Below are 17,107 nucleotides of genomic sequence, written 5' to 3' on the forward strand. Positions count from 1 at the left end.
TGAATTCATTAATTCAGCACACTTAAAATGTACATTATCCCACCAAAGACATGCAGTCTAATGTAGACTATGAAAAAAGTGTCTCCTCACCTGCCATTCAACAATCTAATGAAGACATTAAATAAGATGGATTAATAATTTTAATTTAACAACCCCTTGTTAGCCCTTTCCCCACGTTGCCACCCCACACAGACACATGCATGTGAACTCTTAAAAAAAAACCACAAGAAATGTTTGAGTAGTTGTGGAATTGGAGTCATTCTGGTATTTTGCAATTCCCTCTAATTCAAAGAATGTTGTCATATGTGTGCCAATAGTGCATCTTTTATCATGGTCTGGTGGTGACTTGCTACAATACAGCTTCTTCCATCACTCCAAAAATCAATCTTCTTCTCATCTCTTTTAAAGGCCTTATTCACCCTCTCAAGCCAGTGATTGTACTGATTGATTACAACTGAAATTGTCCTGAGTCCCCCACACTGAGAAGATACTATACAAAGAGAAAAGAAAGCAGAACATTTTCATCTTTCTCTTGATTGCTGCAAAAAAAGCATTAGTCTGAAATGAAAAGTTGAAGCATCAACTGTTTATTGGCTGTGCCATAAAGCATCATCAGTTTGCATTGCTGTGAGCCCTAAATTGACATTTTAAGGGCCTCATTTATTCACAAGAGGTTCTTTCTCAAGCTCTCCCAGTTCTGTTTTGGACACAGAGGGAGACAATATTTGCTGCGCTGAAGAACTGAAAAATGCATTTTGAATGTGACTTAAATCAGTTTCAATGAACATATAAAAACTTTAAAATAGGATGCCATAGTGCAATGGTGATGACAACAAATGGTTTCTTCAAATGGTTATTCCTGAAAAAGCTGTCTGAAGTATTCAAGCACTTAGTGCTTGAACAGAATCAAGGAATATGAATTTGAGGTGTATTTTTGAAATATTCTTGGGTAATTCAAGAGTGGATTCTATTCTGAAAGTTTGTCCCATTGAATTTAGCATGGTGAAGTGTTTCATCAGTGTGATAACTAAAACCAGCGTGAAAAGGAAAACAGGGCAGCATTTCATTGTATGGCACACCAATCAAATTGAAACAGATATCATCTGTCTGGAGAATATGACACTGTGGGTGTAATTCCCATTAAAAACACTTTTTATTTTGATGTGGAATGATTTTGTAACTTAAGCAGAATCAAGATAGATCGACAGGCAGAAATTTCTTAAATTTCTCATGAAAACTAACCAATATTCAGCACTTTATTTCTCTAGAAATTATATGTATGAATGTTTTGTATTAAATCCACAATTAAGCACTTGATACACAATTAAGCACTTGGTAGTCTGTTAAAAGCCTATTTTTTTTTTTTAATTGAGTGCAGCTGCTTGGGCCCCACATCTGGTGTTTGTTTATTGTTCAATATTTGCAGTACCCTGAGAAGATAGATACCAGCCCCTGTTAGAAGCACTATGACTTATTTCAGATTTAACAAGGAAGAAAAAATTGTTACACTTAGTGTCTTTCTGACAGTTTTCCACAACAATTAAGAAACTGCCAAGTGAATAAAAAGTACTATATTTTGAAATGTTAATTCTAGACACATTAGGATTGTTTCAAAGACCTACTTAAATTCTTAGCGTGCTTGTAATGAAACTAATGAAATTGTTAATTGCCAATTGATAATTAATAAAAATTGTTCTCATATATCCAGTAGACATTTTTCTAAAATTTTATATTTAATTAATGTGGTTCCAGTTACAGGGATATGTTTTTCCTGTACTTAGGAAATTCCACGAACTCTAACTTTGGCATGTTGTTAAAATATATTAAAGATTATTATCATTTAAAGGATTACTGTGAGGTAAAATATGAGGAATGTTTAATAGTATTATGCTCATATATTGAATTGCTAAGACACAGTTTAATTATGAGAAAAATTGACATAACTTCTTTATACATAATTTTCATTCTTTACTAAAATAACGTACATTTTAAAGACAATATGGGTTTGTGTGGAATCAGTTATATTTAGACAAAAATTTGGAATACAAACCTAACTCTTTTTAATGGAAAGGATGTGTTCTTAGTCCATAACTTGTGAAATTTGAAGCAGATCACCGCTTAAGATTGTCTCAAATGTTAAACAGAGGTTTAGAAATAATGTGAAAGTCACTAAGTATTGTTACTGGGTGGTTAAAACCTCATCGAGATCAAATACAAGATAATGAAAGTCCCAGACAAACTAGCAAGCAAAGCATTTAGAAGAACAAATTAAAACTTCTCAGGGCTAGTTAAATAAGATAAAATAAAAATAATGTTGATAAAATTAAATTAAAGCTAAGATTAAAAGAAGTTTGAACCTAGAAAAAACAAAACAATGAAATTGCTCAAAACCAAAAGGAAACTGGCCAAGAACAAACCTGTCAAGAACTGAGATGGATTAGGAAAGAAACTACTCTAAGATGGGAGGAACACACTTGTATCGAAGGAATATGTAAAGTAAGTGAAACAAGTTAGGGCACCATTCATCTTAGATTGATCTTTTCCACTTGCCGAAGCAGACGGGAAGATGTTTTTCCACTGTAGAAACTATCTTATAGAATATCTAACTCTGAGCATGAAGTTTAATTGATTTTTTCAGATATTTCAGAGAGGAATATCTTATTGTACCTGTTTTAAAATGACAGCTAAATATTCCTTAGATGAAGGACAGAAAGCTTAATGTTATCGTTACCAGTCTAAAGGGACCTGTACTTACTGTGTACAGTATTTTTTTGAGAAAAGGAAGAACTATCAGGCATCTATAACTGTATTACTTGCTTTTGGAATAGAAGAAATAGCAGAATTGGTCAAGTTTCACTTAAGGGTTATATGAGGACATGTCCTCCTTATGTGGACAATAAGAAGCGGGTTAAAGCTGTGAAAGTATTAAGCTCTAGAGCCCCTGTCAATCTTTGGAACTGGTAAGAATGCTGTGGGGCAACTCTTGGTGCAAAAACCATCATTCTGAATTGTAAAGTGAAGGCTCAGGTTTACAGCAAATAGATGCATTGTAGTTGCTCTGAATCTGTGGAAGTTAAATGTAATTGAGGACACATTGCAATTCTGAAAGACGTTCATAATGTGTATCTGGAGGTGCCTGAGTTATCAGACAGAGTGTGTAGCTCAAAAGGTACAGAGTATTGACACCTTAATGAAGGGACAGGACTACTGTCAGGCTAAAAATTATTTATTACTCAGACAAACATCAGCTTCAAAGGCCATGGGATTTTAGAGGAACTAGAAGTCGGCCATAGCTCAAAGTTAGTTACAACTTAGTTACAAAGCAATATATAATATTCTAATCCAATGAAAAGTTGCCACAAAGTTTTGTTTTGTTTTTGTAACCTATTGCCCTTACTTAATTGTGCTGCACTGCATATGCAGTTTGCTATTACACATACACATACATGCTTCTAACACCTAAACTCTTAGCTTACTCTATACAATTACATTACTACCCTATAAAACTCACTATCTTAAGACAGTTTCTTACTTACTTAAGGCATACTCTTACAACAATAGATACTTAAATTTATAGTTTTTCTGCTTAATGTCTGTGTACTTTTATTTTTACATCATTCCAAGCTTGTTCCAAGGCTGCAAATCAAACTCTTCAGTATCTGTGGAAATTTCTATCTTTTAGTTTCCTACACAGAGCAGGGTCCAGCCACTGGTGACAAACTTGGTTTCCAAAAAACTGATTTAAATCTCTGTTTTTACAGACTCTATTAACATCTAGACAGAGAAAATGGCTTATTCATGGCTTTTTCCATCAAATTTTTGTTCAAGGACAGTTATAAAATAACTCTACTTGGTTGATTGAAGGTTTTTTCCTCTAAACCTTTTTCATGTTTTGAAACTCCTCTCTTTAATAATAGATGACAATTTTACTTTTAGACAAGCACATGTTGATTCCAATGTTATACTTGTAGGAAGTGACACATTAAACCTTGGGAAATTATGAGTCACAGAAAAATATCCAAATGTATTTCTAGTGTTCTTGTTGGAGGAATGAGAACATGCTGGGAACCGGGCAAGGGCCATGAGGAGCAGCCAGTTTGAGCTCCTACCTGAGAAAGAAGGTGTCAGGCTTTGTTTAATACCTCTGTGATCATATTGTTAAATTCTTACAGTGACATCTGATAAAAAGAGCACAATCTAATGAGGGAAGCTTGACAGTGAATTCCTTAAAGACTAAAGGTAAATGCTACTATAACAATGAGACAAATGAAATTCTAGTGAAAAAGCTTCATTGAATAAAAAAAAAATCACCCATGGTGAAAGTAGGACCAGTACCATAGGGGCTTTCTCCTGCTATCTAAAAAGGAATCTTTTGTGGTGAAGTGTCATTACTGTCTGATAGTGCTAAAGAAAAGTAAAATGGGTCAGCAAAAATGTAGAAGATAATAGAGAAAAAAGCAGACAAACTTTTCTTAAAATCAAACAGCTCCAGAAAAAAAATAAAAATCTAAATTTTTTCCCTAAATTACTGGATGATACAAATGCCATGAATGTAGCAAATTTTATTCTAATGCATCATTTGATAAATACATGAGGTCTTCTTGAAATCTTGCAAACTGTATATTCTTCTGGATATAAACACTTGAGCAGAGTAAAAAGCAACAGGAATAATGGAAGACTTACGAAACACTTTAACTGCATTTTGTCTTTAGTAAGGAGAAGGATTGCTGATTTGAAAGTGCTGTGATAGATTGTTTCTCTTTTATCCAGACAAGTTCTTAACATACACAGCTGTGATTATGTACTAACAAAGAGTGGTCTCTTTGAGCATATTTGCAAATTCAGTCACACATCATTTTCTTTCGCCATATAATTCCTCCTACAGTCAATCAGTCTTGAAGGATGAAGACCTGAGAGGTAAAGTTGAGAACGCTTAGAAACAACAGCCCTAAATATAAAAATGCTAGAGAATAATGGCTATCATCAGAGAGAGGTCTGAATATGAACTCTTTGGACAGGGTTTACTTGCCTAGATATTTGACTAGAGCCACATAAGGCAGTCTTGGCTTCAGCAGGGTGCTCCAGAAGGTTGTAGGTTTCCTATGGTGCTGTGCCATATTTTCTGGCACTATGTGAATATCTCAGATGCCATAAATCATTGAAGTAGTGCTAGACATGAATGTTTAGGCAGTGGAATTGAGCCCTTTAATCTACAGCTAACCTATTAATAAACATTTTCCTTCTTTGGCACTGTCAATGGTCTTTATTTCTGATATGTTTCAGGAATGCTAGACAGCTTTGTAATGTCCTGAAAACATTTTTGTAACTCCTTGATTTTAATTTACAATTGTAGGTATGAGATGTACAAATTTTACTCTTTCTCATCCAACTTTCCTACTGTTTCTGCAGTATTTTACCAGTGTTAGGCAGGGTCGGTTTGGCCAATATTTTAAGTTCTGTCTTCATTATGTCATAAAAAGAGATCTTATAAATCTGCGTTATTAGCTAAGTGACATTTCTTGCTAAAGTGAATTTTATTTTATCTAATATTACCACATGCTATAAAGCAATGATGTCAGATATCTGTATAAATATTTATCAGTAAAAGGTGCCCATTCATGATTTTAATACATCAATAACTTTATCAAGGAGGAGTTATTACTTGGAGGAGGTTAAACACTAATGCTTACACATATTCTTCATTCAAATTCATATTCATATATGTAATATTTTCTTAGATGACATCATAAAAAGAACTGTAGTGGAAGCTATAAAGGATTGTTATCAGAGAACACTCCTTGGGTGCACTAAATTAGACAATGAAAGAGAGAACAGACTTTAAGCTTCCCCCACCTTCCTTTTCTGCCTAAGATCTGTTCAGTAAAAGTAAAATTGAGCATACCACCCAGGCAAAGGATTTATTGATGAGTAATAGGTGAAATTCATGTCAGCAGTTATATTTTTTAAATATCTGCATTTTGTTTCTTTTCTTCTTCTTAAAAAAAAGAGAGTTTGAGAAATTAATTGCAGTATTCAAAGAAAATATTGTGATCTTATTATAGGGATGTATAGGGTGGGGAGGAGAGAAAGGCAAGAGGTGTTATGGGATGTGCAGATGTGGACATTATCAATTCTTTTACCAACAGCAACAATGATAAAATTCATTGCAACATATTGTTTAAATAACATTTTAAACTGTTTCCATCATGTGAGATGCATCTTTGAATAAAATCAGTAAGTTTAATGTGACCAGGTGATTTTTATTGCTCATATGTTCCCTTCATTTCTTCTCACCTCACTAAGCTGGTTACATTTAATCAGCCATATGCCAGATTCTGACTTTTTTCAAGGTGTAACACTGTGAAAGTGAATTTTAAACTCTCCTAACAGAAAACAGTAATACAGAAAACTAGGAGGATGTTGTGCCCATTCAAAGCTAGCCAGCACATTCAAGGTGTGGGGTTTCTTGCAATATTTTTTCATGAAGAGACCTATAATGATTTGCCAGACAGATTATGTTTATGTTATTTTTAGCAAATGCCTTTCACTGCACTGAAGAATCAGAGTTCCAATTAACGCAAAGAAAAACCAATAAAGGCTGTGCTCTCAGGGTTCATTGATTTAAAATAAATTAATCCCTATCCCATGAAATTTCCATTTAGTTTAATTTTTTATATTATACCATTGCCAAAATATTTCCATATAAATACATGTTGTAATAGAATAATGCATGAAAGACCAGTGGAAAAAAAATATGCATGTTGTTGTAGGTGCTGTACATAATACATCATTGAGAGTTAATTATATATGGCTAGGTTAAACACAGGATAAAAATTGGGGGGAAAATGGACATTAATGACAAGGAAAAGAATTGGGCTTTTTAATTAAAATCTAATGTGGACTGAAGAAAAAATTGAAGACATCTTGCCTCATTGAAACAAGGAAAATTTGAACTGAATAATATGTTTGGGAGCCTTCATGTAGAAGAAAGAAGAGAGCAGGAAAAGGAAAGATTGCCACATGAAGCAGTAAATTTAAAGGGAGACCACAGATCTCTGTAGTCTAAGGCAGATCACAGATCTGAATCAGCTGCAAATTTACTCAGAGGGAAAATTGAGCAGGGCAACTGTGGAATTATCCTCAGTTCATATAAAGTGGTGCAAAAATATTGACTCCAATGAATATTAACTACACAATGTGATTTGAATATAAGGCCTCCTGGGTCTTTCTGTATGATACAGATATTATGTCTGCTGCTATGCTTAGCAATTATCCTAATTTTTTTCTTCCTGTCACTTTTGATTTGTTTTACAATCTCCCACTTTTCTGCTGACCTCAACAATAGATATGGTGTTTTCTCAAGTGTGGTATTTTGAGACAATTGTAGATGAAATACTAAAGAAATATAAAAATATTATCAATCGCTTTTACTTTCTTCAGGCTACACTTTATCCACAGCTTTGCTGATACAAATCCAAAATAAATGAAGAGGTCAGGTTTTGACAGAAGGAGGAAATTAGATTAACAAAGCAGTATAAAGTAAAGATTTCACTTCAGTAACTAGAGATGTGTCAGTATGAGGATTTGTGACTATTGAACAACTGAAAGGAGAATTAAATGGTGCACAAAGCTAAACATGGTTATACTGGAGATATAAAAATATATCTGATGTATCTTAGAGGTGAAAAAATTATGAAAATTTTAAATTTAGGGCAGGCAGATTGAGAGAGACATTTACTTTATTTCTTCTAATTGTTTTGTATTAGAGAATTAACTGTAGGTCAGTGTTTTAGATGAATGCTACCAAATTGTTCCTCTTTGACTGAAACATGAATGATCCAGTAACAGCAGATGTTATTGTTTATGTAAGCCAAAGATATATTTTTTTTTTAATTTTTTTGAGTAGTTTAATGAGCTGCTGTCTAAATATGTATTTTAAGCAGGAGAAAGAGTATTATTATCAGTTTTCAGGACATTTCAGTCATTCTACTATTTTTTTCCTTAGATGCTTCTGTTTGTGGTATCTGGGTTTAAGATGGCACGCAGCTCAAAATATGAATTTCTTAAAACTTGAAAAAATATTTTCATGCAATTTTATTAAAGGCAGGCTTATTGCTGAATGACCTGGAACTTCTTTTCACTTCCATTATTGCCACTTCTTGACTGCCATCTACCCAGCATTGCAAAAACCAAGTCCCATTTCCTCAACATGGCAAAAATTTCCTCCCCCTTCCCCTGTTCCTTTAGAAAGATATTTGGATTCTTTGAAATGGTGATATACGTATATGTGGATGATCATAAAATGCTGTCACTTTATCCTCATGACCTTGTGATTCAAAAGACTAGAGAGCAGTGAAGTAGCTATAAAAATGAGCCATCAGCAAAATGTTATTTAAATAGCTTTCCCTAAATTAAATCATTGAAAGGTGATGCAGAAGTAAACATAGGCATGAAAAAATTAATTTCATTTTATATATGAATAATATCTAAATTATATATTTATAGAATAATCTATTCATGAGCTCAAACATCTAGTCAGGATTTAATTGATCAACGTGTTGATTTTGTTTTAATAGTAATTTGGAAATGTAATTGAAATGAAAATGTAACCCAAAATATTTTAACATACTCATATGCCTAATTCTAAGACCTCTCAATGGAAAGTTAGTTTTTGTTAGTTTATGAGGTCATTTATACAATTTTGGTTATGTCAGGGCTTTTTCAAGGAATCTTGATTTCAGACTATTGCATAGCATATTACCCCACTTTGTCTGATTACATGATTCTGTCTGTGTTCTGGGTTTTTGTTAGCTGGTATCAAACACATTTGAAATAAGTATGAAAATAAATATGTTTTGTCTCTGAGCCTTGTAATAGAGAAAATAGCTAGAGCCAGTAGCAGCTCCCCTGGATTTTAGGAGAATGGTATTACCCTGCCTTTCTCCGAGAGATTGCTGGTTACCTTCTGTCAGTGAGCAACTGTCTCACTGCAAAGCAGGAGCACGATCTCTTTTGTCTGTGGTCAAGGCAATTATTTCTTAGAAAGTGGAATTTCTTCAAAATGACCATGTACAAGAGCAAACGCAGAAACCAAAGATGTAAGTAAATTATAGTTTTTTTTAATATTCTTACAGAGGAGGGAAAATAATTCTCCCGTTTCACAGAAAACCATGTTTTACTTTACCCAGCTTTGCTTGAATTATACCAGGAAAACAGGAACAGTATTCCATGCCAATTATCCCACTGTTTCCTCGTATTAGGTGCATGAAAGAGCTTTAAAATGAAGGGGAAAAAAAAAAAAAGCTCACTTGTTACTATGGAAACCCTCAGAAACTGATTTCTTGATGGCATCAACAAAGAAACAAAGATTAAATATAAGTTTAGTTCAGAAGAGCATCCTTTATTCAGAGCTTAATGAGTGGCTAGCTGTGACCTTTGATTTGATGAGGCTGACATACTTTCCCCTGGTGGACTTTTTTTGTGTGGTTTGCATTAAGAAGCCAGTGATTGCTGAACTTAAAGGGCAGTTATTTTATTTTCCTATATCACAACTTTCAGAATTAAGTAGTTTGCTAGCAGGGGGGGCAGAGAAGCTTGCGTGTGTCTCTACTGTGCATTTACAACACTCCAGCCCTGAAAATTCACTGGCTTCTAAATGCATGACTTTGACATGCAAAGACCCTTTGACTTTTTAAATTGCAATGGCATCAGATGGGGGAATTTCAGCATCAATATTGCCTCCTCTGGAAGCTTATGGAACAGGTGACTGAGGCAAGTGAAAAATGTGCTGTGTGTGGGTCAGGTCATGAAGTATTTGCCGCTCTAAGAAAATCTAGGAAAAGGCTGAGTTATGAATAGGGAGCATGTCAGAAGCTGTGAAAGTAAGACATTCCTCTAAGAAAAATGTCATATACACACTGTGTTTTCGGGGAGAGGGCAGGAGGGGAGAAATATCTAATTCAAAACCAGATATGTTTGGACTTCATTTGGACAGAAGCATTGTTAGGGTTCAGGGGAATATATACAGTTATATCACTGACCTCAGTTTCTGGTCCTTGTAGATTAATCAGTGTAGCTGTCCTTCAGTTTGTCTTGCTCAAAAGAAATGGATGGCTAGAAAGTTTAGCAGGACAGATCTCTGCTAAAATCTCTGCAACAGGAATCAATGATCTGCATCACATTCAAAAAAATAAATTATCATACATTTTGTTCCCATAGCAGCAATAGAAGAAAATTATTTATATATAGACAAATTATGATTAATATAGCTCTTTTAAATGTATTAATTACTGTCACCATTATTATGTAAACCAGGAACTCTTTCTATAACCAGCTGCATTCTTGCAGTCTCTCTTGTCCAAGACTGGTTATAGTGTATAATAAAAAAATTTGTGCTGGAGTAGATGAGTTTCAAGGGATTTTTTGGTTACAAGGATACAATAATTCATTAAAAGGGCACAGGATGCTTCTATGAATGCTTTTTTGAAGAGAACCTTGCTTTCACCCCTGCTGACCCCAAGGAAAATCTGTGATTTGTCCAGAGGTAAAAAAAAACCCAATGAAACATGATCAGAATTCATACTGTAATTATGAGGGGGGATGTTGCAATGTTTTCTGTTTTAAAACTGTCTTCAGTTTTAAGATCCAAACCTAGAAAATATCCCAAAATTACATACATATGATATAAATTATGTCTATAGGCATATATATTATACATATATAGGTACAGTACTGTATACATGGATATTTCATTAATACTTTAGCTAATTAGTAATTGAAATAACCTTAACAAACAAAACAAATTGAGTAATTTTGGTAATGTTTGTGTTTGTATCATTCAAAGGCTTTTTGAAGGATAGATTTCATCTAAGCAATTTATGTTCTGAAATTTGAGGGATTATGGTAGCAGCTGCATTAAAGAATAGGCAGGTTCTATATTTTCTGTGCATTTCTGGTACCCCTTAATATGACCTAAGAAAAGATGTTGAGTATATAATTTTCAATATTTGTAGGGTAAAACTTAGGATCTATACCTCCTCACTATCTCTCACTACCTCTCACTACCATACTTGAACTTGTGGCGTAAAATGAAAGCGAACTTTTTGGCTTTTTCCTATTCACTGAAATTCTGCTTCCGGATTCTATATACTCCTCAGAGCACTATAATCATTGCTTTCCAACTCCCTTTATTTAATGTTTTTAAAAAGGTATAAATGCATTCTGTACTTAATTCAAAAGCATGTCAGATTATAGAGGAGGATAGAAAGTGTAGAGACATGATGGCATTTTTTTAATGCAAAATAAAAGTAATCTCCATATCCAATTTCTGTCTCAGGTACAAAACTGTTGCTAGAAGAATACATGCAAAGAAAAGTGTTTACCTACCTGTCTGTAAGAATGGAATGAAGGTTTCCTATGCATATTTGCAGCTACAACTTAATACATAAATCTTCTAAATTTTAAGATTAATGGTTTTCTTTCCTTGTAACTTTGAGTTAGATTGTAGAAAAGTGGCCCTTATATTAAATAATTAGCATATTTTATTTATTCCATAAACATTGTAACTTGTGAGGATTAAAATTAACAATCAAAACTAATTGTAAAACTTGTCTCACTAAATAAGCAAAATTCAGATTAAGGCTATTTCTGTATTATTGTGTGTGTCTACCTACAGACAAATACACAGCCTCCATGCATACATTTCTCTGCACAAACAGATGATAGGATGCTTGATCCTTCAGGATGCTTGATTCAGGATGTTATCTAGGTGAGAGGCTGGTTTCTCATTTCATTGCATGGGCTGAATGGCTGAGTGAGGGGAAACCATCATAGCCAATACAGTCTTGTTACTGGACAATGGTAAATGTGTGGTGGTAGAGCTTTTCTGAAATAAAATTTTGGAATCTTAGACTGTCCTGCTTTGGGGCTGCTGGGGAGGATGGTCAGGAAAAGCATTGCAGTAGGCTGCAGTGCAGCTGTGGGTTTTCTGCATGGAGAGGCAGCCATCCACAGTCACACCTTCTGGAGATGCCATGCCTCCAGGTTTCCTCTCAAAGTGAGCAACAGACATTCCATTTTTCATTACAATCTTTCTTGTGGCCTTCACAGGAAGGCTATTACAGGAATCAAGGAAGGCTACTATCCCTGAAGAAAATAATATTGGAAAAAACTTACTTACCTATAAAGGAACTTTAAGAAATTCTCATTATTCTTATTTATTGGTGGTTTGTGTAGCTTGACAAGATAAATCACCACAACCTTGTAAAAAGCTCTGCATGAAAAGATTATCCTTAATAGGTTTTGGTCTAACGCCGTAAATTTGACTCAGAAGAAATGTAAGTGGAGAAAAAGAGAGTAGTGGCTAGTGTGGCAGATAGATGTGTTTTGGGGAAGGTGTGCACCACAGGAGCAGCACCTAGAAGGAAATAGCAGAGTGCTTCCAGAGACATGCCAGTGCTGCCAACTTGGAATTGGAATTGGAAAGGTAAAGCAAAGATGGAGAAATTAAGGGGAAAAAAATAGAACTTATATCTTGCTTTTTCACCTTCTCGTTTTCAGTGTATCATGGGACCTACCAGACATGTCAGCGATAACAGTCAGAGCACAATGGCAGCTGAGGCAAAGATCACTTACTCTTGAATATTGGGAAACCGTGATAAAGTCAACAGCTACTATAAATGCAGCCACAGATACAGTCCCTTTCCAGGGTGTTGGAAATTGAATTCCCAAACTTGTCCATTCCAATATGAAGAATCCTCTCAACATCAAATGTCCCTGAAATTGTGCTCCAAATACATTAATGACTTTTGCCATGGCTTGATGACAGTGTAATATCCACAGGTGTCCACTGATAAAGATGAGAAATTCTGTGGAATTCCGGTATGAAGGAGTATTTGTCCCATCTGAATTCTTTGGTCTATTGCATTGTCCGATATATTTTCTTTCATTGAGAAGGTCCCACTTGCAAACCTTTTTATCATGGATTTACTGTTCTTATCTTCTTTGTTGCCCCTTACAGATAGAATGACCACTTTCAGGCTTAAAGAACTGAGTTGACATCTGTTGAGTCATATTATATTACAGTTTGATCAGCCCATGATTGCTTCCATCTTCTTTTTGGTTCATAGGGCAGTAAGGAAGCCTCAGTACTGAGGCTGTTGCTGCTCAAAGAAAAGAGCAGCCTTTAATATAGTGTGTGCTGGGCGGTAAAGTGACTGGAAAACCAAACCTCATTGGGGAAAACAAGTGTAGTTACTGACCCAGATACATATAAGAAAACTCTGCCTCTTTCCTTGAAACATCAGAGACCTAGACAACAAGGGAATATCTCTTCAGCATGGTATTGAGACAGCTTTCTTCATGTAAAGCTATCCTGGAATAGCCCCAGGATATTCCTGCTGCTGCATACCTTTTGAGGAAGTAGAGTTCAACACAATTAAGTGTATCAGCAATAAGGCTGAGCAAGACAAAACACATGATCTGCAGGAATACAAATATCTTTGCATATTCACATCACATGGATAAAATCTTTATACAATAAAAAATACAATTGCTAGTCAATAAGTCAGGGACTTCAGGGGTAGAAAATTTCTTCTTGTAGGTTTGAAGGGAGCTCATGGTGAGCTGAGAGGGTTGGCTTATTTGAAATTATTCATGCTCATTATTCCCATGTTACTAAGCAGTAAAACTGAAGACATATGTCCCTGACTGAAGCATGTTGTCTAAATGAGCTACAATTTTTTCTTTGACACTTTTTCAAGTATCTGTGTAGACTTCTAAAGCAGACATAGTTTTTTTCTGTTTCTAGACAGTACAAATAAATCAAAAATATTGAAAGAGAACTGTTTCATAATGCATCTTTTGAGAGATTAGTAGTTTGACCGAAATCAGCATGCACAACTTACATGATGCTTCCAACTGCTTGGTGGGAGTCTGCCTCAGGAAGAAGAGTAGAATTTTTGTTCCTGTAGAGGAAATGCTGAAACTGTGGAGAAAACCTTTACAAATCATAAGCTGACAATCTGCCTTGAAAAGGGGTGAGAAAGGGAGAAACAGTGTAGGTACAAATTGAGAATTGACTTTAAAAGAATTGTCTGAGTGCAGAAGTCAGAACAGCAGAAATGCAAGTGAAGAACACAACAAAGAAATTCAGCCAGTCACTCCAGTTTTATGGAGGAGGAATCTGGTGCAGTAAAAATGCTTAATAATAGCTTTGACTTCATTAAAAGACTATGGTGTAAGTGTTTGGGGGGTTTCTTTCTTTTGCATAATTTAGTAGAATAGTGGACAATGTACAACAACTCAGCAAAAAGGAATAATCAGAAAGCTAGGGACATCTCATAGAAATACATCTGCTATTACAAAGGTCATAAAAATATGATTATTAAAAAGTATGAACATATGCAAATAATGCAATTTGGATTATGTGATTTGAAGTGCATTAGGGGAATTAGCAATGAATGTGTCACACCATTGAACGTTTATGTTTGAAAGGTCATTGAAAACTAAGAAGGTATCAGCAATATAAGTGTACTACTGGTTTTCATGCGCAAATAAAATTCCAGCCTGAAAAGGCTGGAACCAAATGCTGCTATGTTCATCAACAACACAATTTCTCATTAGTAAAACAGCACTTACTGTGTGTTCGTTGGTCTTCTATAAGGAGTCAAATTTTAAAATTTTTGTGACTGCACTTCAGTAAAGACCAGATATCTGGAAAAACCAATAAAAAGTTCGTTTTTTTAAAAATTAAACTGCATTAAAATAAGAATCATTAGGTTGAAGATAATAATAGTCTGAAGTAATCTATATTGAAAGACAATTCTGGTTGTTAACCTGAGCAAACAGAAGTCTGGTGGTTAGAAACTAAATTTATAGTACTGCAGGCTGATTTATGATATAAATTTTCTGAGTGCAATCAGTCATAAAATACTAAAGGAATTTGCAATTTGTCCTCTCCATCATTTAGATTTTGAATACAGATTGCTCATCTATTTTTTAAAGTCTCTTTTAAAGAATTGCTATCAACCTGATTGCAAAGTACTTACTCAAATCCTAGAGATGGTATGCAAGTTGAAAAGAGTATTATTGTCGTATAATGTCTAAAACGTACAAAACTCTGGAAATCTCTGGAAGGAACTAGCCTTCCTCTATTAAGAACTCTATACACTGCTGTAGCATTGCCACCTACCTGCCTACTCAGAAAAAGGGGGAAAATCCTTGAGAGGTTCAGAACATAGAGAATCAGTTCTCCTAAGGGAAAATCTTCTGTTGCTTATTTTCATATAAATTTCTGATTTAAAAAAAAAAAAAATTTAATGGTTGCATATTTGAGCAGTAGAAGTCCTGATTTTAAGAACAAATTTTTTTTTTTCTGTTCCATAGTTGATCCAATTTTTTCACATTGCTTCTAATTTATTTTCTGTGTAGGAGCAGCACAGGAAAGAAAGCCTCCATCTGATCTCCAGTAGAGGTCTTAACATCAGACAAAACCTGTGTGTCTGCCTCTTTTCATAATGAAAACTATTGATAGGGTGAAAATCCCAATCTTTCTGTGAGATTCAACCTGTTTTCAATAAATGAATGAAGGCTTTAGTACAAATTAAACATGAAAAATGAAAAAAACAAAGAACTTCATATTTCAGTGACATAACTCCAGCTTTGACCAATTATAAGACCACGCACGGTACGTGTCTGGTGACATCCACAGAAGGAAGAAAACCATGAAGTTTAAATAGACATCTTTCAAGTACCTCAAAATATTAACCAAAATCTGATAAATAATTAAAGCTATATTTACTGGTTGTGATGTATCAGCTAAGACCTAAATGATGCATAAAGTCCATCATTTTTTAGCAGTTATGTATTTGAGATTCTTCAACAGTAAAACTCAGATACATTTCTGGAGGTTACTTTTGAAACATTCTCCCTCCTTTCTCTTTGCACTTCCCCAAAGGGACAGAGATCTCAGATACATTAAACTGACATTATAATGAAGACTGTGTGCACAAAAGACCAATATTTAGCCTCTAGCTCCTATGTAAGCATTCTGTGTCTCGTTTTTGCTTTTGAAAAGTTTATAGTTTTGGCCATAAATTTCTATTTTCTCTGTTCCAGCTAATCTCTTCTTTTTAATATTTTTTTCAATTTTTTATTCATTAAACATTCTGAAAAATAGGCTGCATTGTCAATCTGTGTCACAGATTATGGTTATAGATTTTTCTGTCCCTGTCCCTGTCCCTGTAAATAAGATAGCTTCTCTTCCACATTGCCCTTTCCAGAAGACAGCAATGATCTCTAGAATCTATTTTAATTTCCCACAAAATAAAGCTTGCCAAGGGTTTAATTTCACAATAAATAAATAGAGAAATAAGGAATACTTATTGTATTTTAAGTCTTCTTTTGACCCTGGTGAGTTAGAAACTGCCTTAGAAAATCATCCCAGTGTAATTCTTCAAAGACAACACCCATTGTCTTCCAAATTGCTGGTATCTGTCTTATTAATAGTGTCTGAAGACAATTCTATTGCTGATTATGGTTTACCGCCAGGTCTGTCATAAGGCTTGATCTAAGAAAGACATTCTAGGCTTGTTTTACTGCTTGCATTCAGATATTATTTACTTAGGACTCACTGAAGATTTAGCACAGCCATTTACACTTTGATTTTGACATATTATTATTGTGTAACCGCAGGGCAACATGTACTATCAGCAGAGAGCTGAAAACTAATGCCAGAAAGTCTCAAAAATCTGAAGTCTTGTTTATTGTTTTGAAAATGTTCTTTCAATTTTCATGGAATCATACAATGGTTTGGGCTGGACAGAACCTTTAAAATCATCTGGTTCCAACCCGTCCCTCACACAGACAGGGACATTTTCCACTAGATCAGGTTGCTCAGAGACCCATCTAACCTGGCCTTGAGCCATCTTTCTTGAAGAGAAAATGTTATTTTTAAACATGTAGTCTATAATTAATAAAAAAAAAATAAAAATTGGATAGCCAGTAGTAGAATAAGGGAGATACTAAAAACCAAAGAAAATCTCAATGGCTTAGTACTGGTCACTTGTAAAATAGGATTCCTGACCTGAGAAATAGAAATATATGTTAA

General features: G+C 34.5%; 1 protein-coding gene across 4 annotated transcripts in view; it reads left to right on the forward strand.

The window, feature by feature from the left end:
• The window catches only part of RALYL (RALY RNA binding protein like), a 368,663-nt gene that overhangs the window by 254,066 nt on the left and 97,490 nt on the right, over positions 1-17,107 (forward strand). The window contains exon 1 of one of the 4 annotated variants that reach the window (XM_039695651.1): positions 8,986-9,098. The exons of the other annotated variants lie outside the window; for them this stretch is intronic. Coding sequence (XP_039551585.1) covers positions 9,062-9,098 — 37 coding nt within the window. The 5' untranslated portion in view covers positions 8,986-9,061. Of the gene's footprint in view, positions 1-8,985; positions 9,099-17,107 lie in introns of those variants that run through there. 4 annotated transcript variants of the gene reach the window in all.

This window comes from Passer montanus, unplaced genomic scaffold (genome assembly GCF_014805655.1).
Source record: "Passer montanus isolate IOZ18808 unplaced genomic scaffold, ASM1480565v1 scaffold90, whole genome shotgun sequence".
Taxonomy (NCBI): Eukaryota; Metazoa; Chordata; class Aves; order Passeriformes; family Passeridae; genus Passer; species Passer montanus.